The sequence below is a fragment of the Thermobia domestica genome, chromosome 13, assembly GCF_964235325.1.
Source record: "Thermobia domestica chromosome 13, izTheDome1.hap1.1, whole genome shotgun sequence".
NCBI classification, from domain to species: domain Eukaryota; kingdom Metazoa; phylum Arthropoda; class Insecta; order Zygentoma; family Lepismatidae; genus Thermobia; species Thermobia domestica.
In genome coordinates this window covers 71,480,410-71,505,736 of record NC_137466.1, presented here as the reverse complement: position 1 = coordinate 71,505,736, position 25,327 = coordinate 71,480,410, and the positions used below count along the sequence as shown (strand labels likewise).

Genomic DNA, 25,327 nt, shown 5'->3' with positions numbered 1-25,327 from the left:
TTTAACCATTTTTATCTATCCATATTTTCTTTCCTATGTTTTAAATCCTTTTCGAAGTGTGCTTAGGCTGAAGATGAAGACCATGTTCTTCGAAAGTACTTCCTAGTGATGTGGTTTGTTTCTTGCGGTGAGTATTAGCCTTTTACTTACATATTTTCTAATTATTACCACTGCTCGCAATACAGTGATAATAACAATCGGTATTCTATAAAAGTGTTGTGTCTCATTTCTCAAAGCAATCCAGGTCTTGATCCTAATACCTTTGCTCTAAATTTTTATTTTATAAATTGTGGAATGGACTTGTCAGCTCTAAGTTCCCATACTTTCATGACATTTTCTTGAGTTAGTGCATACTATTGGATGAAATTCATTTCAATGTCCATGAAAACAGAAATTTCTTTTTTTCCATTCGAAAGTAAAAAGTTTATAATATACTAAGCCTTCTTCAGGAAGTTACAGCAAACTGGGAACCTAAAGTGCATAATCATCAATAGCGTATATCATGCCGTCATAAGATTTCCAGCATGAGTATGGCTTCTGCAACAATATAATCTAACTATCGATAGTTTGTACTTCATTAGTTCTTTCAATGTTCTGATATTCAATCAATACTGTTTAAAAATATTAATAAAAGTTGAGATGTTAATTCGATAAAACATTCAGACATTTGTAGTTTCAAGGTTCTTGTAACAATGTAACTATAGAAATTATTTATTATATCTGAAATGAAAGGAGTCACACTAGCACAGACTATAACAAGCGAACGAGCAAAAGATGTCTCTTAGGATGTTTTAGATGAAAGCATTTATCGTAGCAGATGTGCTGCCAAAAATCTCGTATAATATTCTATGGCATCAGAAGTACATGGTGCTTTTACACGGTAGCATTTTGATAAGCATCTTGTCGTGACGTAGCAAACAAATCACTGGAGAAGAACGCAATTATGGCTCCGAAACTAAAGCGTGAGGTAGCTAAAGCTATAGTGGTTGTAACAACAGTTCTCGCCGGTTATATTAAAAAACGAAACCCACAAAGAAGTACGTGGGCAAAGAGCATTCTACTCCAACTCATTTTTCTTTACTGCAATTCAATTTCTCACACAAAACAAAGAGCATGGATATTTGGCACAAAATCTTTCGCTTTCTTTTAACACACTACGGCGCTGCTATCAGACCAGAAATGCTGGCGAAAATGCTACGAAATAGAGCAGGTTCTATCGACAAGAAATGCCATAGGATATGTTATGGCATGGGAAATGCTATAGCATTTGATGCTTTACATGGTAGGATATCGATGATACGATTTTTGCTACGATAAATGCTTCCGTATAAAACTAGCCTTTTGGAAGGAAAGGAACGCAATAGTGCAGCGGAGCTATCGAATACATCCAATAACACAAACTATATAATTCGATAGCGCCCAGCATCATTATAGCAGACACACATACACAAAGGATACCTTTGGTGTGTAGTTAAAGGGAACTGTAGAAATAAGTGCCCTTATGCTACAATAATAATGAAAATGCTTGATACTCCTCATGATATCGAGTCGCAGGTACGGACACTGGTCAGTGTACCGCATTTCGGAATTATTGTGCGAGCATTCGTGATGATGTGGGTTTACGACCCACACTAGCTACGCCCACAAGATGTCTGTTCTCTTCGTTTGTGGTGTGACAGGACCTTTGAGATCTTTGACGGAGGTATAGACTTACTTCACATTCGTAAAACTGTGGTTGAATTACCTCTAACACGTGCACCAAATTCATGGTAAAATAATAAAAAGCCTCGATATGCTGCAATCCTCATAGGATTAAAGAAGGAAACTTAACGGTAGGCTCCCGCATTCGCCGACGAGACATATTTCCGCAACCGTCAAGGCATACGATACTAACGTCGGGCACACTTTTGCTGTGTAACTGCACTTTTTAATGCTTCCCTTGATTACTGTAACCAGCGCACAATGTGTAACAGAGCTGCGTTGCTAATCGAGCTATTCTCTTCTCATAATCTACATCACTCATTTGCAACTGAATGCCCTATGACCTCTCAGTTTACTTCATGCCTTCTCAGTGAAAGGGGAAGGAGCTGGAAATAACCTGACACTGATAAGAATGATCACAGGCAAACAAGAAAATAAATAGCGTAGTCGATGATTTTGCAGCGATACTATTCACGGATCCATGGATACGCACACACTTCCAACATTTGTTTATTCCATTCCGCTGCACCATCTTCTCCCAGTAGCTCAGTGTTAGAGCGTTTACTTTTGATGCATGGGATCCTTGGTTCGACCCCAGTTCGCGCCAAGTGGGTTTTGTGGTGGACAAACACCTTATGCATGGATTTTTACAGGGTCCTTTCATTTCGTCCCTCTTGCTTCATTCCACCATTTCATTCATTACCATTATCACCTCTTCCATTAGTAGCAGTGTATAATAGTGGGAGTAACTAAAAAAGCACCTTATTCCCCTCCCATCGTTTCCTTATTGTGTTTATGCTCTTTTGTAAAACCGGACTCCACCTGACACACTGGCCAGTTGGAAATGGCTGATCTATTCATTCAGGAAGTATAGAATAAACAGAAGAAAAAAGAAAACGAAGACTACTCTATAGACGCTGGGATCATGCCCACCAGACTCCAGAATTTGTTCGACCCATGGCATCGCACATCATACTTCAGCTTTTCCTTCCGTTCATCGTATGGAAAGAGGAGGACCAAGTGCTGTGTTCAAAAATGCATTTGAAATGGTTTATGCTCTCTTTTCTCCTAATGATGAGACTGACAACCTCGAAGTCGTTTTATATATTGATTAAAAAATAAATTGCTCCCTTTCTCTCGTTAAAAGCCCAATGTCGGGAAGCAATATGATGGAATTTCTGGAAACGCTGTACCAAGTATCATAACTCAGGCATGACTCTAATTTTAAGCGATTTTGAGATATGGGCCATCTTATAATAACTGGAGGCCCCACCTCTTTTTCGTCCCTTTTAAGGGAAATATCATAAAACGCTGAAACCCATCTTTATTTTTTAAACAAAAAGTATAAATGTCAAATTCCATGTCTCTCACCTTAAGGGATTTCGAGTTATATTATAGTAACTATTGTTCCATTCCCCCTTTCCTGTCAAATTTCAAAAATATCCTTCCTTAGTGATACCCTACGTTAAGAATCCTAGGCACTGTTAAAATTTCAAGTTTTTAGCATAAGCGATTTGGCTTAGGCGTTGATCAGTCATTCATTCATTCATTCACTCAAGTCTTCTTTTATATTGTAATATCACGCATGTTTTATATTTATACACACTAACATGTACTTTTATTTATAAACAACACCGCGTGCGTTTCTAATACAAGTTACTATACGAAGCGGACGACAGGAATTATTGTCACCATTGGGTCATGTGATGGAAAATCACCAGCGCCACCGCTATCCAGGAGGAAGTACAACATTCCAAATATCGCCACAACTAACATCACTTTCGGATGGTCACTCCTACTATCTTAGTTTGGAGTGGAACTCTGAGAGCTTCCTAACCGTAACCACCCAGTCTGCTATGGAGCATTGCGGTTAGCTTGCAGTGGAGCTGTATGGGGCTCCAACCTCTCTTTGCTTGCTGTGAAGTACTGAGAATCCTAGGCCCCTCCATTCAGCTTGCCCTAGAGTTTTGTGGGGATACTTTCCCTTGCTGCCTAGGCTTTGACACATCTATTTACCCTAATTACTTAAAGGATTTTTATTTATCTGTGTTATACTATTGTATAATAGAAAGTTTTCTAATAAAACTGGTTGTGGGAGAAAATCAATTCCCGTGTGTATTTGTTCTACCTTCTAACTAACAAGGTAATTTTATATGGTACAAGCATCGGACTAAATCCGACCCGATTGAACTGAACACTCTTTCATGGGACACTCTTTTTATTAACTGGAAAATGGAATTAGAATATTTTAGGTACGTGGAATAAACTGTGTTTCTGTTTCTTTTCTTTTCCCTTCAACATATTGACTAAATTAACTGTTAAAACTTCATGTCAGGCAAAAATATTGTATAGACAATACATTAAATATGGCCGAACAAGATTCTAGACTGTCGTTCAACACTCCACTCTTGACTAAATACTCCCGATACATTACGGAAGATCCTGATCGTTTTTTATTTATTTATTTTTATTTTTTTATGTTGTTTGACCATTTGGTATTAGTTCAGTCATGGGCAGCAGAAAAAAAGAAAGAACTATTTACTATGTATTTACAGGACGTTGCTTTAGATTTGGTTTTCCAATTAAAAGCTCAAACCCAATTAGACACTCTTACATATAAACAATTAAAATGTAAATTGATAGATAGATCTTAGTAGTTCCAAGTTATAGGGCGGCGGGAAATTTTTCAAGTACAACACAGTGAGAATGATCCTATTGATGACTATTTTTTTAAAACAAATATTAAAATTAATAAGACAAATAATGCCGCAAGCAACCGAGGACCAGAAAAATTATTATTTATCGCTAGGATTAAAGAACAATTTCATGCAGAATATAGCGTTAGAAACTTTTCAAACAGTGCAAGCCCTACAAAACAATTTTCACTCATTAGAGACAGTGCAAGATCTCACGAAAAGAAGATATTATGTAGAGTTGTCACAGACTATTTATTTTTCTTTGTGGACAATGAAACGGAACATTGTTAAAAAAAAAAATGTAATGTTTGTCATCGTTAAGTGGTAGTGATATTGTTAATGAATAATTATCAGTTTCACCGTATGAGGTCTCCTGTGATAGATTGCTACTGTTACCTTTAAAGACATAGTGGCATCTAGCGGCAGGTTTATGAACTTATTGAACTGATGTAATAGAACTCAGCCTTGCGACAGGTGCATTTGCACTAGTGAATTCACATAGAATAGAATGGAAGCGTAGTTCAGGAAAAAGTAAAAAAAGGAATTTCTATTCTTTGTTCAGATGTAGTATTCGTTTGAGAGTAGGAGTTGATAATGAAATTGTAAGTTATATTTAGTCCATATTAGCATATAGTAATAAGTTATCTTTAACCATAATTACTTAGATTTTGTTTTCTATTTCTTTTTGTTTGTAGTTGACTTTAAGAATATTGGGTTTGATTGGAGATATCTTATTGGTTATGGCAATATGGGCTATTAGTATATTAATTAAATGAATTAAGGAACTGGCATAAATACCCAATTGGATAATCAACTACCTCAAAATTATTGTGTATTTCTCTCGTATGCTCATTAAAACGTATTGAGATGAACACTGTGTCGAGTAATGGACGTTTCCGATGTATTTAAGAATGACATATTCTTCAATACTTGTTAAAGGCATTGATTATTGTTGTTGGAATTTACATATTGAATTTTGTTATAAATAAATGTTGAATTGAAACGTCCGTTATTTGATATTGAAATCATATTAAAATCTGCATCCAACACATTTATGCTGCGTATATCCTAATTAAACCTGATTAGAATTTCCTCTAGTCTCATTTCGAGACAACACGAGGAAGTAAATATAAAGTACTTGGGTTCAAACCCTGAGGCCCGTTACAACAACCTTTTAACACATTACCAGTGCCCATTAGTGACTTGCATCCACCTGCTGTTGCTAGCTCCTCTTTACCTACATATGGACAATAACGAAACCATTCCATATATAATCGAACTCCTAATTGGCAAATTTACCAAAATATACCAAATTACCAACAAACTGACCTATGCAAATGCTTCCTTTCGTACCCCTGCTACAGGGTGTTCCTCAAAATCAAGCACCTACCTGCTCCCCTCCCCAGTAGGCACATTCGTTACAATCCCCTCCTTCCTCTACCGACTCTAGCCAATCTGCAACGAATAGCTCATCAGATATTACAGAACTGCTAACAAAATAGCAAAACTTTCTTTGTTAGTAGCACGAAATGCCATGAGGAATCACAATTTAGAAGAAACAGGGGCGGCCGTATTAACACCCAACGAGTAACCAAGCCCCAGAACAAACCAACCCTCACATAAACAGGATATATAATCTAATACAGTATCCTTAGTTAGTGAAAGAAATAAACTCGAAATTAATAATTCACTCCTCAGTGAAGTAACTTCAAATGACCGAAATTTAAATACTGAAGAAAATAAGCTAGGTATTAAGCCCGAGTGGATACAGACATTTTTCCAGAATAACAGGGTCGTCTCTTTCTTCATGGCCAAAGAGCGATCTACAGCCGAATACTAAATTGATACCATTCTCCACTAATATTAGAGGAACTGCAAATACAATCGTTAAGCTCAGGTATATAGTATTAATCAAATTTCAAATTGGAAATACTACCTTTTCTCACTATTTTAGAGTTCTGGAGTATGGTGACCTTTTGTCGTTATTTGTTGAGGACTTGCTCAAGCACCTTCAAACCATGATAGGACAAAAGCACTCTGGTTATATTAGATATACACTTTTAAGTATTCAAAGGAATAGCATCGTCTCAAAAATGATGATGATTGCCTCAAAAGTGAGAGCCTGCTTCCTACCAGCCTTTCTTTCTATATACCTTGTAAGTTTCAGACTACCTTACCTTGATATACTCTTGTAAGTTTTAAACTAATAACTAAAAAATGCTGAAATTTCGTAGCATGCAAATATCAACAGGGGGACATTGTTGACATACTCTGGAATGTACCAGATTAATAGTGTTAGTCGTATTTTTGTAAATGACACTACACATTATTCCATATTTCAAATTTGCATATTAAACGTAAACTTACAATATCACACTTATTGTTCAGTGTTACAAACTAAGTATGCTACAGTATCACAAGTGTTGCAAACAAATTAACGTTGGAGCTTTCTTCGTATAACAGATATAGCATGAATGAGACAGACAGGGCACTGTACATTCGAAGTACCTTAGTGTCGAATACAATTAACATGATACGACGCATTTCGAATGAATAGCGAAGTTATATAGAAGGGATTGAAAATTTGATTTTTTTCAAAAAGCTTTATTTTGAAAAACTACTTAAATAAGTACCACACCCAATCACACAGATAGCGTTCAATAGATGTAAAGATCGAAGTGTCATTTACGGCAATTTGATTTCTCAAATCGCTTCGGAGTATCATAAATACCGGTAAACTTTGCAATACTGCTTACAATTATATAATTCTGAGAAGTTGTCGTAATTGAGTTGATTTTGAGTTGAACGTCCCTTTCAGCATCGAGGCTATATGAGACGGGACCTACTGATTAACATGAAATCCGAACCACATGAGCTCCCGCCAGGAATCGAACCCGGGTCTCCCTCGCCAAAGGCAAGGTATTGTAATTACAAGTACCAAGAACGATTGTAATTCTACAGAAAAAGGAAAGCAACAATTGTTAAAAAAAAAAAGTTTCCGATTTTAAGAAATATATAGCTATCTTCACAGATCTTTTTTCAAATCTTTGGAACGGTTTGAAATATTCAACTGCTCTAAATGTTATTATGATCTTTATGTCTATTGAAAACCATCTACGTTATTGAATGTGATAGTTACTTTAGTTTTTTTTTTTTTTTTTTTTTAATAAAGCCTTTTGAAAAAAGTTAAATTTTAAATTCCTTGTTACTTTGTTTCTATTCATTCGAAATACGTCATATCATAATCGTAATATTGGACACTAAGGTATTTTGAATGTGCATTGCCCCATACGTCTCATTTGCATTATTACTGATGTAGAAGCCTCCAAAGTGGATGTTTGTGATGCTGTAGCGTCTTTAGTTTGAATACCGAATAATTAATATGGTATTGCAATTTTTTGTTTATTATGTATCTGTGTAGAAATGTGTAATATTTGACGCAGTGTAATTTTATATTAGGTTGGTAACATTCTTAATCTGGTAGTATTGCAGAATATATGAAACAATATCTTCCTGTCGATATTTTTACGAAATTTCAACTTTTTATATCTATAGATTTAAAAGTTACAAAGGTGTATCAAGATACAGGGGCCTGTATATAATTTGTATAATAGTAGGTAAGCGTTTCTTTTGAGCAGAGGTGCAACGCATAGGCGTCTCTGGCGGGGGGGACGAGGGGTCGCGTCCCCCCCCAATATTTTGAAGTACAAAATATTCAATATTTCATTCTAATTTAATTTATTTACTAACGACAGAATAACAAATAAACTTTCTTCGATGTCCCCCCCCCCCAAATTTTACATGCCAGAGAAGCCAGTGGTGCAACGCAACAAGGTATTTACACGTGATAGAATAGAGACTTACTTAGAAATGTGAAAGTAAGTATATAATATAGAAGCTGTAATACGTGTGCAGAATAATTTACATTTTGAACAACACGGGTTTTGGTCTAATGCATTCACATTTTCAAAAATTACCAAATGAAAGTTGTGAATATCACCTATGCGTACATATATGGAAATACTGTATAAGTTGAATCGAATATTGGCTTGTGATATGACGGATATTAACTACACTTGAAAAATGGGGCTATAGTAGCTCTGTGATAGAGAGCCAATCTCTGGTATGAGGTCTGTGGTTCGATTCACGTTATGAGAGTTTGTGGTGGACAACATCATGTCCATGGATTTTCTCAAGATTCTCCCGTTTCATCCCACGTTTTCGTTTCACAAAATTCTTTCATTAATCATTCATTTCCTTTAGCCTACAGAGTATAAACGTGGGACGAAAAACTAAAAGATACTATCTCTTTTCTTTGTCTTTGTTCATTCGTAACGTTTGCGTAACATTTCATATTCCTACATTTCTGTTGCATGGTGATTCGATTTTTCCTCTATCAATAGCTGACAGAGAAAATCACATACCAAAAAAATGCATACTACGAAAATCTAAATAAAATCGATACAAGATCAGCCAAATCATTTATTTAGCACTAAGAATAAATTGAAGAAATATAGCAAAATAAATATGTAATAACAAACCACTTTATCATAATATACTACTAAATAAAAAACTTAAGAATAAAGCATTCTTTCGATGCAATGGAATATCCCTGGATAATGCATTCGTAATATATACCTAGGTACATAGGTTTATGATGATAACCAAATGCACTAAATATCTATTTTGCAATTACCTTGTTTCTCTTGTCTCACTGCCATCGAAGCTGGGGCGGACATAGTTCTTTTATATGGCCATTTTGTTCCGAAACTAGCGCTTAAAGTCTTCAAGCTGGTGCCATCAGTTTGCGACAATGTAAGAGCTTCATGTGCACGATGAAGCTTGCGAATGAACACTTCACTGTTCAAATCAGTATTGCGAAGATCTGTAGCAGGATTACTTCTTATTAGAACAAAAAACTAACTTTAACACAAAAGAATTAGCCTTCTAAGACTAAAAATAATTAAAATGAAACAAACAAATGCACTCACATATATAAGAAAATATATTGTGACATTACAGCAGGCACTTTCAACATGCTTTGAATGCAAATTATGATAATATATGCTTGAAAATATCTTTGGCCAGCCTTCGTTTTAATACATCAAATGCATTATTTAAAAAAAAATGCAAATTAAAGAACTTATATTCTAATTTTTATTTGCTAACTTATTTCTTTTTATGTGCTAATATCACTTTTAACAGAATCAAATGAAAATATGCACTAAATCAAATTACAAAATTATACATTCAAAATTTCAACATGGCAAAACTCAGCCTTCCACAAGTGTGAACACAAGTGACGACCAGGCTTGCCTTTTGATATTATTACAAAACAAATATATGTTGTGATTATCATTAAGTTTACTATTCAGTGTGAGATAATAACTTTTCAATTACTGATGTAACACCACATTAAAGTATCTAATCATAAAGAAAAGAATAGTCTTTCATTACTTTTATTAAAAGCAAAGTAAATATTGATGACTGCATAAAACACTGTTCTTTTGTATCTATCTGTGCACAAAATGATCATGTACACTAAATGAAACACACTACTATTCTTCTCTAAAAGATTTCTATGTAATTTTTATTATTTACGATACGTTGTGATAATTTCTTGTATAAATCAATATCCACATTAGATATGGCAACACAGTAACATACATTATGTTGACTATGACGTAACTCTCAAGCAATTATATTGAAGTTAATTTTTGAGAAAATATACGAAAGTTAAGCTCTTTCTAAAATTATTAGAACATTAAAATTGACGAGCATTATAAAAGAATAAATGAAGCAAAAAACAATCTTTAAAAACATCTCTCGTACAAACTTAATCGTCAACTAAACTGCATGAAGCTTAATTTTATGTAAATATCGTTCTCGTATATATATATCAATAAGATGTTTTAACTCTTTTTCGTATAATGTAAACACTATTACGAAAAATAACATTACAGTTTCAACCGTAAGAATCTCATTGCATGGAGCGGATATGACTAAATCAATCAAAAGGATATTTTCTTTTTGTTTCACAAAGTATTATTTTCATACAAAGCATACTCAGCTCCTTTTAAAAACCGAAAGAAAAGATTATTTTTATTTAGACATGCGTCATACTTTCTAGAAAGTTACATCATATTAATACTGCTTCTCTTCGAATATCAGTAAAATATGCATTGAGAGATTGTGTGTTTGCGAGGATTATATTTACTTCATAGAATGATCAATGTCTGATTTTAAAAATTCTTAAATCAGAAACACAAAAAACAATGTTTCTTTACAACAATTTTGTTTTGTTTAACATTATTATTTTTTTCATTTTATATTAATGAATCATGGAATATCAAAAGGCAATCTACATTTTATCTTATAATACTATAAATGCGTTTAAAATATATAAATTTCAGGCTCCAAATTAAGAAAGATTACACGTATTCTCGGCATAATAACAACATGCTGAAAAAATAATAAAATATAGCAATAACCGTTATTCGCCACATACTGCTATGCATGATGCATAATTTTCTTATCTTCTCAAATGCAAAGATAGTAGTACTTACATCTTTATTAGGGAAAAGTACTTCACTAAATGTTTTGTTATTAAGATTTCACCGCAACTGGTTTTGTATTAATATTACGAGATTAAGACGCTAAATCGAAGTATTAAAGAAAAAAACTTACACAGAAAATTATTTATATATAATTTATCTATTTATTATGTTTAATTTTATGGTCTACAACTAACTGCAGAGATTAGGTGTCCAACACAAATTGAAGGATTACACGCTTCAAAGAGGAGTATGACATTTATGCAGTTACTGGGAAATCCTAGAGTTTATGTAATTAATTTAGCTGTTCATGTAAACAAATTTGTGGAAGTAATTATCTGTTACTACGCAATGTTTTCATTTATACTGTTAGCGAAAAAGGAAAAGAATTACTGATAACCTGAACAGTTGTGTTCTTGGTTACTATGATGAACATTAAAACAAAGGGATTGTTCGATATTCAAAGGATTTGACTATAAACTGTATCAATTGTGTGGTAAGCAAGCGATTTCTGAACTTAGTACTAAATTAAATATGTTTTATTCGTTAGCCATGATTTAAGAAGGTCAAGTGCAATTAAGTGTTGTTCGAACAGAAATTAGTATGAAAGACAGTAGAAAACAGTGAAATATTTTAAATAAATTATTATGTAAAAATAATATTAATACCAATATTTTGATGATGGTTTAAGTGTAGTAAATTACAGTGTTCTTTAATAAGAGTGTATTTTCAAAACATTACTAGTCAAATTCAAAGCGTTACGTAAATATACACTTTTGGTTTAACACTTTAAAAGCTCAAAATACAAGGTAGAATATAATGCAGATAAACGAGATATTTATACACAGAAGAAAACACAAAACTTGGTTGAATTCGCTGTATTTAGGTGGTATTGTTAGTGAAGAAATAAATGAAGTCAGAATAAGAAATAGCAGTAGGAAATCGATTCGATAAATACTACATATGGAATATGGTACTATACGAAGGAAAAAAAATCAGCGATGAATGGGACATGCCCGTGTGGATGTAAAGAAAAGTAACAAGGAAGTATTAATAAAAGTAAGAGAAAAAGCTTAATGAACTTTAAAAAAAAATAAAAATAAAAAATAACTGATTAGGATATTATTTGGGAAGCTTTTTCTTTAATAATGGATATGATAGAAGGCAGGAAGGTATTTCAAAAGTTTCCGGCCTGATACAGAAATATCGCGCCAGTGATAATATGACATTTAGGGCATATGGCGTCATTAATGGAAAAATATTGTATCGGTTTCAGCTATTTAGAAGCATCACTTCATTGGAGGCAGACATTTGAATCAATTGTTGTGTGCTGAATTCGCATACTGCATGACAATCTTCCAGTTCACAAGTTTGTTGTTACCAAGGATGCAGTGAAAGACGGTGGCTTCGTAAAGATTCAATACTCACCCTACAACCTAGACTTAGCACTGCAACTTTAGTAACAACAGTCACATGGACTGGAGCATTAGTGTGCAGTACGCGAACTCAACGCACAGCGACTCATTCAAATAACTGCTTCAACGAACCGACGCACTAATACATGGTTTGTTTCATAGATGACACTATATGCCATGAATGTCATTTATGACGCGATATTTCAGTGTCAGGCCGGGAACTTTTGGAACTATCCCTGTAAAGTAGGATGAAAAAGAGGAAGGGGATGGAAGTTGAAATTAACAAATGACATTAAAACGGGATAACCTTTACATCGAAACAGATTCACAGAGGAGCATAAGACATACATGGGAACTTAAATTTGCATAAAAAGAATCCTCACGTGATGGAAGAATACTTATGAAATAAACTGTATATATATATCGGATACACTACCGTAGAGAATATATTACGGAGTGTGATAGTACATCCACAGGAGGGACAATCCTAAGCAACATAGGCCCTTTAGAAATCGTTTAGAAGTTGCAGCCCGAAACGTTTCCTTCGTTCTTTCTTCAAATATTTGAAAAAGCACATCTTTGAAACTCTTCCATGGATCTACGTCAATTCAACAGCAAATTCAGGAAATACTATGCGTAAACCTACTGCTGGATAAATCTTCACTCAGATTACTTTTACCAGAACGGGATGTGATATACTAGTATGAGAAAAAAAAAATACTAATTCCCCTTACACAAGACCTGTCCAACTATAATTTTGAGTTAGTAGATTCTGTGGATAATATTTCATACTTCTGCTTTTTCTGTTCATATATGGAATAGTATGATGGTACGTATGCTTAGCAGTCTGAAGAAATCAACTTCCTGAAAACCATAGTTGCTAAAAGAAGTTGATTGGAACTTATTTTCTTATTTTCTATAAACCAAGTGCACCATATTGCATATTTATACAAAATATATACACGTAAGACACACGCTTAATAATGCAAGTACTATTGAAATTAGCTTGATAGTTTGATCGTAGAGATTTGATTAGAGTAATTTATCGATGAATTTATTTTTTTAAATATAAATATAATTCTAAATGTATTTATTATAACATATAATATACACTATTAGATACTAGATTTAAGATGTAGAATTACGTGGTTCACATATTCAATTTACAAGCAGAATAATGAAGCCTTATTATGAATCTGGGAAGAAATGATACAATTATTTTATTACTAATACTATTTAGTTAATAACACTTAGGGAAATTAATAAATGAAAATGTTAATTGTATTAGTGGGGTATAAATATATTACATAAATATTCTTATTTCGTAAAACGTTTTGTACGATTAACAATCTCTGAAGATATAACGAAATGACTACATATGACGAATGACTTTATATATTTAAACGTCAAAATTTAAATATATACGTCAATTTTTAAAGGAAAAATAGATTTTGTGTTTGGGTTCATTATATCATCACTTAAAAAAATTAATTACGATAAATCAATTCAAGATACTGAGATGGTTACCACCACCTACAATTATGATTAAGTAAGATTAGGTATCTAACATCTGTATACTACAATAAAGATCATATACTTTATTTGAGCTTAAAAGAAATCTTCAACTACATGCGAATAGCTTGTTAAGTATTTGTTCGAAATAAAAATCTGTATTTTAAGTCGTCTATTATGCTGCTAGATTTAATAGTATTTGTTCACACTAGGAAAACGTTTTTACTAGATGTTTTGTTGTTTAGTTTTTTTTTTTTTTTTTTTTTTCGTTCTGTTTTAAGTCACGAATTTTCCTTGCAAGTTAACTGGAAGTTGGATCCTCCGACCACTAGTAATGAAAATCAAACTGAAAATTCGCGAACCAAATTATAATGTATTAATTACCAGAATATTGAACTTTCCAACGCAATCTGCTTTTAGAATTTCAATAATAGATCAATGTATTTAAAACAATGTAACCAGTGTTGCCCTTTAGTAAATGTTCTCACCCGAGAAACTGATATTTAACAACAACTATTATATTACAAATATAAAACCAGAATTTTTAAATACGGCAGAAATTGATCCGCTTGCCCTCTTTAGAAGTCAACTTTTCGAAAGAGTTTATATAAATAGAAATGCAGAAAAAAGAAATGAAAAACCATTTTCGTATCATATTTCAATTGTACTATTCACACAACCTAAAAAGAAACTAAAATACCTTGAATGAAACGGAAAAGATTCAATTTTGTAATTTTTTCGTGACAATTTCTTGATTAATAAAAATTCAAAGGCATCCCAAACTTCAGTAGCAAATTTTATAAGTAGAAGCTTTGCTTTAAATATACTTAAACACAAACAAACTATTTGCTGAGCAAAACAATATATTCACATTTAAAAACTACATACGTGTTAGTTGGTAAAACTGTAACACGTATGTAATTTTTAAATGTGAATATATTGTTCTGCTCAGCAAATATTTTGTTTGTCTTTAAAAAAATTTCAGCTGCTACTGAGATATTACTATTAGGAGTAACCTATATGAAAACTATCTACTTTTTTAATAGATTTAAAATATAATCTTTACCAAAGTAACAGATCCTCATTCAGTGCTGAACACAGAAATGTTGACGTAAATCATATTTACAATTACTCCAAACAAAAATGGTAAAAGAGGCTTATATGATCAAATATTTGAAAGAAAATATTCCGTTCTAGTGCTACTGACTGCAGGAATGGAAGTTTTCCTTGGAAGAGATCTCTCGTGGCAACACTAAATTCTGATATGTCTAGAGTTATTTTAACCATATTTTTAACAGTCTGGAAAAGAGTACTGTCAGGTTAGCTATGGGAAGTGGAATACATATAAAAATGGAAAAAAAACGTGCCCCATTGTAGGCTTATTACATCACTAATGTTAAATTCTACGTTCCACAATTGTGTCCTTTAGGCTAAAGGAAAGAGTGATTATGAATTATGAAATTAATGGTAGAATATAGAAATGGAAGAAATGCTGGGTCAAGAAGAGTTTTATTTACCAATGGAAGAGACGGTTCGGTATAAACTGACAATATCCAAAGTTTTTTTTTTCTTTTACTTTTTTCAGGCACTAGGCTACGTAAGGACTAGCCCTAATATTTCAAGTTGGATACAAACCACTACTTGAATATTATCCGTGTTCACTACATACTGTCAATTCTATTATCTCCTCTATTACATAATTATTTATTTATTCTCATGCTTTTTCAGATACAAACCTCTATATCTCCAGTTAGTCCCCGTCTGGGACACTCCGGAGACCCTGGGACAAAACTTTTTACCACGATACGTTGTATTTTGAAATGATGAAAAAGTATTTTCCTGTTTTGATATCTGTTTCACCGTTTCAGATTTCTAGGGACCACGGAGTATTACGATCTTGAACGTTCGCTATTTGGAGGATGTATTACCATCTAGAATGCGAATCTTTAGCATAGAGACTCGAGACTCTTTCCATCTTCTTTCTTTTAGCAATACTTTTAAATGATATTATACTTGATTCCCTTTGCTATTTGTAAATTTAGAATTGGATCCCACTGGAGACCCTCCGGAGAACTCTGGAGCAAATGTTTTTACCTCGATAGGGGTACTTTTGAAATGATGAAACATGTGCTTTCCGGTTTTGACATCTGTTTCATCGTTTCAGACTTTTAGGGTGCCAACGGACTTCATGGATACCATGCTTCTTTATTCTCTTATTTTTCAGATACAAACCCCTATCATTTGAAGTTCTATTAGATGGTACCGTGAACCGTTTCAGATTTATTGTTTTCTGGTGGGGTAGTATCTATGTGCAAAATTTGATCAAAATCGCAGACTGACACCTTCGGAGCCTCTCCTCTTTAGTAGGAAACAAGAATAATAAAGATTTTGTAAATAATTAATATGTCACTCAGCTCCAATTTGTTCTACCTTAAAAGGGTAACAGATGCCAATCTCAGTAAGTACTTTATTTTATTATTTGTTTTTCTAGTGTCTCTTTTAGAAATCACTTCAACATTTTATATTTCGTTTAGACCATTACACTATATTACATTGAACCCAAATCGTCAATTCCGAACTCATTCGAATGTGTGTGTTTCTAAAAAGAAATATCCTATACAGAGAATTGTGCGATAAATCGAAACTGATTATACCAGCGGTTCCTAAACTCTTTTATGCTCCCTCTTAAAATAAATAAATAAATAAATAAAATAAAAAATAAAAAAATGTCGTTACAAACTGTGTGAGAAGATTGGTTTAAATAGAGATACTGCCAATTGCAAGCTGTTTCAATTCTGACTATCAAACTCCCTCGTTCGCCATTAGAATTTCAACCCTAATTATAATAAATACATGATACATGAAAGGTTCGCCACATATTTCCAGGGATATGCATATCCCAGGCTGGAATCAAAACTACTGTACTAATTCGTAATAATGAAATGAGTACACAATTTAAACTTATTTTTGTTTTATTTTCCGATTCGATATCAAAGTACGACGATGCATTATAGAATCTACGTTACTAAACGTAGAATAAGATTATAACGAAAGCGCTATATTGACCTTTAATCATAGAAAAGAAAGAAAATTACAATCAATAAAAGATTATTATATCAAATCACAATTCTATAAAATGTAATATCTTAGGATGTAACGAAGAGAAATATAATACATTTTTAGGATTGTAAATTTACATCAACATGTGCATATATATATATATGTTGAGGTATCTAAAAGTACCACCTGAAATACCGAAGAAACTAGCAACGCTAGTGATATACGGTTTGCTGGTAAACAGCAATACCAAATGATGCTCGTGAAAGGAGATAGGGTGTGGTAGGGAAAATATCAACAAATGGGGCATCAAGAACGAAGTGAATTTTCGTAATGAAACGATAGACAAAACCATGAAAGGGCACACACAGAGAAATACAACGCTCTTTGTCTCATGCTTCTACTGCACATAGTAGCGGAGATATGACCATGGGAATTGTTGTTAACAGAAAGACAAGTGACACACTTGACCGCCAGTACTGCGGTATGTATGAGCTGTCATGTTATGGGAAGAGATGAAGAAATATGAAAACATGAGACATCGTCAGCAACATTTATTTAACAATGTACATAACGCAATTATAATAAGTATGACAGTATGTCGAAGAACCATAGAGACCGACATGTGCAATGAGGGTAAACCTAGTCTGTCAATGTATATGTTTAAAATGGTAGCCGTCTGCTGCGATACAGGCATCAAGGCGCACACGCCAAGGTTGTTCCACAGAATGTAGCATCGCATGTGGAATGATCCTCCAGGCTGCAGTAATGCGCTGTTGCATATCGTCTGGTGTTGTTGACACATCCCGATAAACGATGTCTTTCAGTTTCCCCAAGAGAAAAAGGTTTAACAGACACAAATCTGGAGTACGAGCCGGCCATTTGACAGGTCCTCCCCGTCCTATCCCCCGATTGGGAAACATATTATTTAAACATGCTGTGGTGCGTCGTGCACTGAGTTGGGCACTTATATTGATACACATTTTCCTTCTTGTCTGAAGATATATGTTCTCTAATAGTGTTAGCAGTTTATTTTCTAGGAAGTGTATGTATCGGTCAGCATTCTGTGTCCCATATATGAAAAAAGGCCAAAGGAGATACTCACCTACTATTCCAAACCTGATGCTAACACTCCATGGGCGCTGACTTTCCACTTGGCGAAGCCAATGTGAATTTGTGATAGACTAATAGTGCATGCTCCTTAGGTTAATGTTTCCATGATTGGAAAAGGTTATCTCCTCGGTGAATAGGATACGCAACAAATCTGAAGTGTCGTATCGTAACACCCATGTTCAAAACCGAACACGGTTTACCCGGATCATTCCCATGTAGTTCCTGATGGATGCAGATATGATGGGTGAAACGCACGTGTATGCTGAATGCGTAATACATTTCGCTGACCACCGTCCCTGGCAATATCACGGGAGCTAATGAATGTATGGATTTACAGCAACAGTACCCACCTCATCTAGAATTGGCTTGTTCCGCACACGTTGTCGTGGTGTTACATTTCCGGTATCCCTTAAATTCACAAAGAGCATACCGAAAAGACGTTGCGATGACTGCCGTCTGTCCGGATATCTCTCTGCGCACACACGGCAGGCTTCTGAGGCATCCTTTCTGCATTCTCCATAGATCAGGATTATGTCCGTTTCTCTGCGTTTTTGAACTCCATCGTCTTCACCCATACCACTACGACTGTCTGCTATGAACTAGTACGTTATTATTATATTTTACTATCCAAAACATGATAAAGCGCCTTTGATGTTTAGTATTACTGACAAAAATAACGAACACATCCGTACATAAATTGGGTTCTAACATCTATACACAAGATAACACTACATTTCTTATTGCCAGTCCTCTGCTGCTGAAGAAGTATTGTGTTCACTGAATACATTGAAGTCTCAGTACTGGAGTTTAGTAGTATGATTGTGTTTTGCTTTATTACCATAGCTTTTACATCTCCACGGGAAATATACGCGAATTGTATGGAGTTCTCGACTGAAAGCCTTTCGGTAAGCCAAGAACATGGGGTGGTGATATACGTGAACATTTAAGAACTGGGTAACTGCACTGTTAATTCCATTAGCTCAGAATAGGATTCAAGATAATTTTCTTTCTGGGTCATTAATCTTTTTCAGGAACAAATTAGATAACAGGATGCGCTCGTTATTTTTGAAGTAATCCTCCTTACCGAAGACGATTTGTGATATTTCTGATTCAGTTCGTGTTGAAAGAAATATAACAATCTGAAGCTCTGGTGTACCTTTTTCAGTACTTTGAGACCATTTTTTTTTTTTTTACACTACTTGGTTTTATTCATCAAGTAATTAAAGTTTCTAGTTTTTTAAAAAATAATAAATTATTAGTTAACACTGCAAGTTCAAAACTCATCACTGATAGTCGGAACAATGATAGAATTAATACCATTTAGATTAGGATCGGCAATTTTAGCTAAAGAAAGATTAGATGTTAGAGGGATACTGTATTACTGCTTGTTGTCTGCTAGATTAATTAATAGTGGTAACTGAAAATATTCGAACACGAAAATAGTAATTGCTAACTATAATTTGCATATTGATAAGCGATATGTTGGTCTAGGTGCCAAGTAAATCAAAAGTTTCAAAAATACTCGAAATTATTTAATGAATTTAATTTTAACGGAATTCATAATAGTACTTATCATTGTAGTCTTAAATGTTACTGGTTAAATTTTCGAATTTTGTAAGTTCTCGTCATTCTTGTTTACAGTATTGCGAATACGAATAAATTGCAAAACAGCACTGCTAACATCAGGTAAAATTTAGAATGTTTACTACGCGGGGACTAGCAAGCAGTGGCAAGTACCTTTTCGTATTCAGATAAGTGTGCTTTCCAGTCCATGAGGAAAGAGCATACACACTTTTTATTTTTTTTTCCAAAACATTCAGTTTTCAGTTTCAGAAAACACTCGAAACATCTACCCTTTGCACCTCCCTTTTTATTTTCTCTGGATTGCGAGTCAAACAAGGTAGCACTTATAGTTACAGATTTTCACGTGGTCTACAGTCACCATTTCAAGAAAATTAGAAAAAAGTATTTTAACGAGTTTTGAAAGTAATAATTAGTTTCTTTCCTAGAAATTGTTTTTCAACTTTGAATTGTTAAACAAAGTAAGAATATTGTTATGCTGGTATACGTAGAGGAATTTTTAAAAAAGTTACGAATCCATAAGCATAATTAAATTTGATTATGTCTACTTATTATGTTATTATTCTTATATAAAAAACTTTAAATAAAATGTATTATAGAATTCTTTTATTTTTCCTTTCTGTTCTGGATTTTCTTCCTTGTGAACGTAATCTGTAGAATGCAAATTTTAGTAAAAGCGTAAAATCAATTTATAAGAGTGTTAAGGGCGATTTAAATTTTTAACTATATAATAATAATAATAATATAAAAAAACCTTGAACTCTCTCGATAGTTTTACTACTCGTTTAATACTACTTTTCCCAAGCAATAAATACAAGCCTTACGTTAGTTAACAGTTGCTACTATGGACATTGTAATATTAAGCAAATACCTGACACATACCTTTATATAGAAAGTAAATTCTAATACATATGCATACTTTATACAATATAGTAATAAACACACAAATTAGTTAAAATTACCGTTAATACATACCTCTCATGTATGAAATATCTCCACACTTCTCCAAATTTATTTGTGCTTCCAGAAATAGTGCATCGAAACGATTTAGGAAGAAATCCCATGTCAAGATTTTTCTGTCACTTAATCCATTATGCAGTTGATACAATGATTGCAGAACCATTGGACGATCAATAATCACAGAATCAAATTGAGATTCCAAACACATGATCAAAGACTGAAAATTAAAGGAAACAACCGTATTTTAAAACAGCATTTCTAGATACTTCTGTACATAAATACATTAAAGTGATATCTCCATAATAATTTTACTAAAAGAAAGCAACGTGAGCTTAGGTCTTTCCATTTATAGAAAAATCAATAAATTCCTATATTTCCCCTGCAGCAGTAGGACTTTTTGAATATAGAAAAAATGGAAATGAAAATTTGGGTCTAATTAATAAAGAGAGTAAAGGAACCATATACCACCTGCATGAATAAGATTTTTCAAACATAGGGTATTTAGTTCCGAAGAACACTAGAAATATACATTCTGCTGCATCACCTTTCCAACCTCTCTATTAAAGGCAAGTCATAAAAGGGCGGCTCTTGTAGAGATACAAACATCTCATAGTCGCCATTTCAACAAGGACTTATGTGCCAACGGTGGCGCGAAACAAACACTACTGGCTTTGTTCTCAAAAGATCTATATAGTTATTATTTACAAGAACGAACAAACACTCCTCCTTCTGAAGCTCTGTACCCTTATTTGATTGCAATATCACATCGAAGTACACATACTTTTATCAATATTTTTTTAGGAAGTCTGTATCTCAAATCATGCAGCCTAGGACGCGTGTACGAAGTTTTCAAGATTAAGGTGATTCAAAACAGGACTGTGCAACAAGAATTACTGTAGTTAGTATTTTGGTAGAATAGTAGATTTGTAGGAAATTTTGTCCATGCATAGTATAAGACTACTATAAGTGGAGAATGGATTCTTGTTAGAATGGAAAAAATAAATATACTGTATGCTATACGCAATAATCTATGAAGGGTAATCAAATGAAAACCGAACACCCTCCATAAAACACATTCCTCGCAAAAGTTGGCAACACTGTTATTACTTATAGATATTACCATCTCTCGGGAGGAGAAATGCATAGTGTGTGTTACACCCTTCTAGGTTACAGGTTCGGAAACAAGATGGTGTGCTCTCATAAGAAAGTGCCTAATTGGATGTAGCTAACGAATTTGATGAATATTGTGTACATAGTTAAGTTGAGCTAGATACCAATAAAAGAAAACTTAGATTGTCAGATCTGAATAAATCGTACATCCTATGTAGTTTTATACAGCTAATGATAACTATAGGATTCCGGAGGATGTTGGTTTACATATACATCATTTTCTTAGTAAACTTCCTTGCGACAAATCCCTTTTACCAAACTAGAAAAACAGATAAATAAACAATTGCAATTTAATTTCTAAAGTGAGTATTTTGTTGTCTAAACTACATAAAATTATTTTACAAGATTATTCTGTCGTCGCCTTTTGTTTTTACGACAATAAACTATATATTACACTTACTTTCTTCTTTTTAAACTTAATTACAAAAAAAAAAAAAAAAAAAAAAAAAACCAAAGATTATTTAAATCTCCTAGAAAATCAATTTCTAACATTCTACGTGCAGATAAAAATACCATCGCATATCACGAGATACTTAATAAACAAAATGGAATATGAATTTCATTGTACATAAACACAAGATAATTAACAAACACGTACAGATCGATATAATATCGGCAAATAACAAATAAAATTAAATCAGTCAACATTGAAAAGCTGAAATAAAAATGAACAAATTAATAAAAATGAAGAAATTAATTCATGACATATTACTCTGTAAACGGATCGGTAGAGACGGTCCGTTACAAGTGACAATTCACAGGTACACACAGATTGCTCTATAGCTGAGCGTAGTGAAAAGTGTGTTCGTCCAGCATAAAAATGGAGGCAAGCGAAGAAGAGCAGAGAGGTGTGGTTCATTTTTTGGTGGCTAAGAGTGTTCATCAATTCGCACAATCACATCAGGGGTAATGGCTACATGGGCCTGTCCTTGACGCGAATCGTCTAGCAGTGATTTGCGTCCTTCTCGAAATATCTTATGTCACTCCTGCACACTTGTCAGTGATATGCAGTGTTCGCCATACACAGCAGACATGCGACGATGAGTTTCGCGTGTTCCAACACTCTTAGCCACCAAAACATGAACCACATCTCTCTGCTCTTCTTTCTTGCCTCCATTTCTATGCTGGACGAAGACACTTTTCACTATGCTCACCTATATAGCAATAAACGAACAACTGTGCGTACTTGTGAGTTGTCACTACGTATTTCTCCTCCCGAGAGATAGCAGTATCTCTAAGTAACAGCAGTGTTGCCAACTTTTGCGAGGAATGCGTTTTATGGAGGGTGTTCGGTTTTCAATTGACTGCCCCTCATAGTCATATCAGATCAAATTAACAAAAAATACCGATTTCAACGACTAGGTTCAACACAAACTATGTTCTGCCAACGCGAAAAGTTTGAACATAATTTCCAAAGCCTGGACATCCTTTTACATAAAAACAACAGCCACAAAATTAATGATCGTTAACAGGAGGGGATAAGAAATGACGGAGCAGCTCCAGACAGAGCAACCAATAGACAAATATAAAAATGTTATCCTTTATTGCAACTGAATTTTATCTATTGTTGTTAACAATCAATTTATTTCCATTCGTGCTTTAACAATTAAAGAGTTACTGATTGAGTGAACTGGTAGAACTATACTGTATTTCTATTCCCCTTACAATTTTAGGTTGTAAATGGAAATGTAACACTGATTTATTAACTTCTTCATTAATCGTTTCACTGGAGCCAACATATGAAGCAGGTCAGCGCCTCGGAATAAATTATTCTGCAAAGAAATCTAAGACGGTTGTATACTTGAAGGTATACTTTAGATTTGTTCCATTTAGACGTATAGGTACTGAAGTCCTATACTATATGAAAATGAAACTTTCAGGCCCGACATTTTGTGAGATGAACAAGTATCAACATACAGGGAAAATAAATGAAATAAATTTATAAAATTAAATTATTGAATGAAATGAAAGTTTGTCATATCTACGAAGACAATCAACAGCAGTAATACGTTATTGTTAAAACCTTTGAAGAACACGTCACGAGGAGAAGCATGCAGGAAAAATGAACAGTGATTTGAAAAAGAATTACAATTTTAAAAGGAGTAAGTATATATAATATTATTTATTATGTCTTTTAAGTATCACACATTTATAAAATTGGATTTTAGGATTTAGGATTTAGATTTCTGGGCTTTCGGCATCTAAGGCCATTTAGCCCTTCACGTTTTGAGGGATGACGTCCGTCGGCGAGCACACTATCCGGGGAAAGGGAAGGTAGAAAGGATGAGGGAAGGAAGGAAGCGGCCTTTTATCACCACTGTACGCAGGAGACATGGTTACTTCGTGCTACTACAGAGTAAGTCATAAGTTTTGCAATATTTTACCACACAACATATCTGCATTTATTACAGTACAATGAAAGCAGGTTAACATAGAAAGTATAGCCCCTCGTGTTGGACTGTTTGTAACCACATTTCTGTTAGACCCTCGATTCCACATCTGTCCTTAGATACAAAGAAGTCAGTCACTGCTGTTTCCATCTCCTGCTGGTAGGTAAAGCATTGTGATTTCAAGAAGTTCGTCATGAACCGAAATAAGTAGTAATCTGAAGGGGAAAGGTCGGGGCTATAAGCCGGATGTGGCACCAGTTCGACGCCATCAAATTTTCATTTTTTGCTGCGTTTTTCGAACCGAGTGTCTCTTGATTTTTGTTATCTTGTTGCGCAGCAGTGTGCACCCTCGGTTCACCAAATGCAGGGAATTTCTGGCGTAGCGCAATATACATTCACTCCAAATGTACGAAATAAAAGTCAGCATTAATGATACGACTGTTGCGTATGAACTCGAAGTCAATTACCTCCACATAGTTCCAAAGCAAGACTTTATGATCAGAACGGCCCTGTTTGACGACCGGTTTGAATTTGACCCTTGCTCAACCACTGTTTTTCCACATTCGGATTTCGGAAAAACACTATTTTTCGTCGTGGTTTCGGGACACGCACATCACGCGGATTTTGTAGCAGTTGTCGGCACCTTTCCAACTCCTCTGAACCTGAGCTGGGATCAGCTTAGTAGCACAATGAGGCACCTTCTGGTTGTTTTCCCGAGTCCGTGACTGTGACGCATTACAGTGGACTGGGACATGCCGAATTGGTTTATCAATATTCGTGTGGTGGTGGATGGATTTTACTCAATGGCGTGTCGTATGACCTCAAAATCTATAACGCTGAGGCGGCCGGATTGCGCTGATCTTCAACGTAATTTATAATCTACACAATTTCTGGAACCAACGAGTTGCTGAGCTATGATTTACTGCACCCACCCATTTCGCATGACAAATATTTTGGGTTACTGCCACAGTGCTATGCCCGAATGCGAACTCAAACAGTAACAGTTCACGTATTAGACGCTGTTGGGCACTCATCATCACAGGCTCAAAAAAAAAAAAAAAAAAAAAAAAAAAAAAAAAAAAAAAAAAAAAAAAAAAAAAAATTGACTGAAGATACTGACGAAGTGGTGGCCTTCGTGTTAAATAGTCTGCTTACCACATTACCTCTTGGGTCAGTTT

General features: G+C 34.2%; 1 protein-coding gene across 13 annotated transcripts in view; it reads right to left on the bottom strand.

The window, feature by feature from the left end:
• The window catches only part of unc79 (UNC-79 domain-containing protein), a 272,091-nt gene that overhangs the window by 133,138 nt on the left and 113,626 nt on the right, over positions 1–25,327 (bottom strand). For 12 of the 13 annotated variants that reach the window (XR_014127995.1, XM_081735890.1, XM_081735895.1 and 9 more), the window contains exons 23-24: positions 20,605–20,806; positions 9,094–9,282 (exon numbers count right to left, since the gene is read on the bottom strand). Coding sequence is in view for 12 of the 13 variants with exons in the window: in XM_081735890.1 (XP_081592016.1) it covers positions 9,094–9,282; positions 20,605–20,806 (391 nt within the window). In the remaining variant the exon portion in view is untranslated. Of the gene's footprint in view, positions 1–9,093; positions 9,283–14,984; positions 15,178–20,604; positions 20,807–25,327 lie in introns of those variants that run through there. The other variant, XM_081735897.1, reaches the window with a different exon arrangement.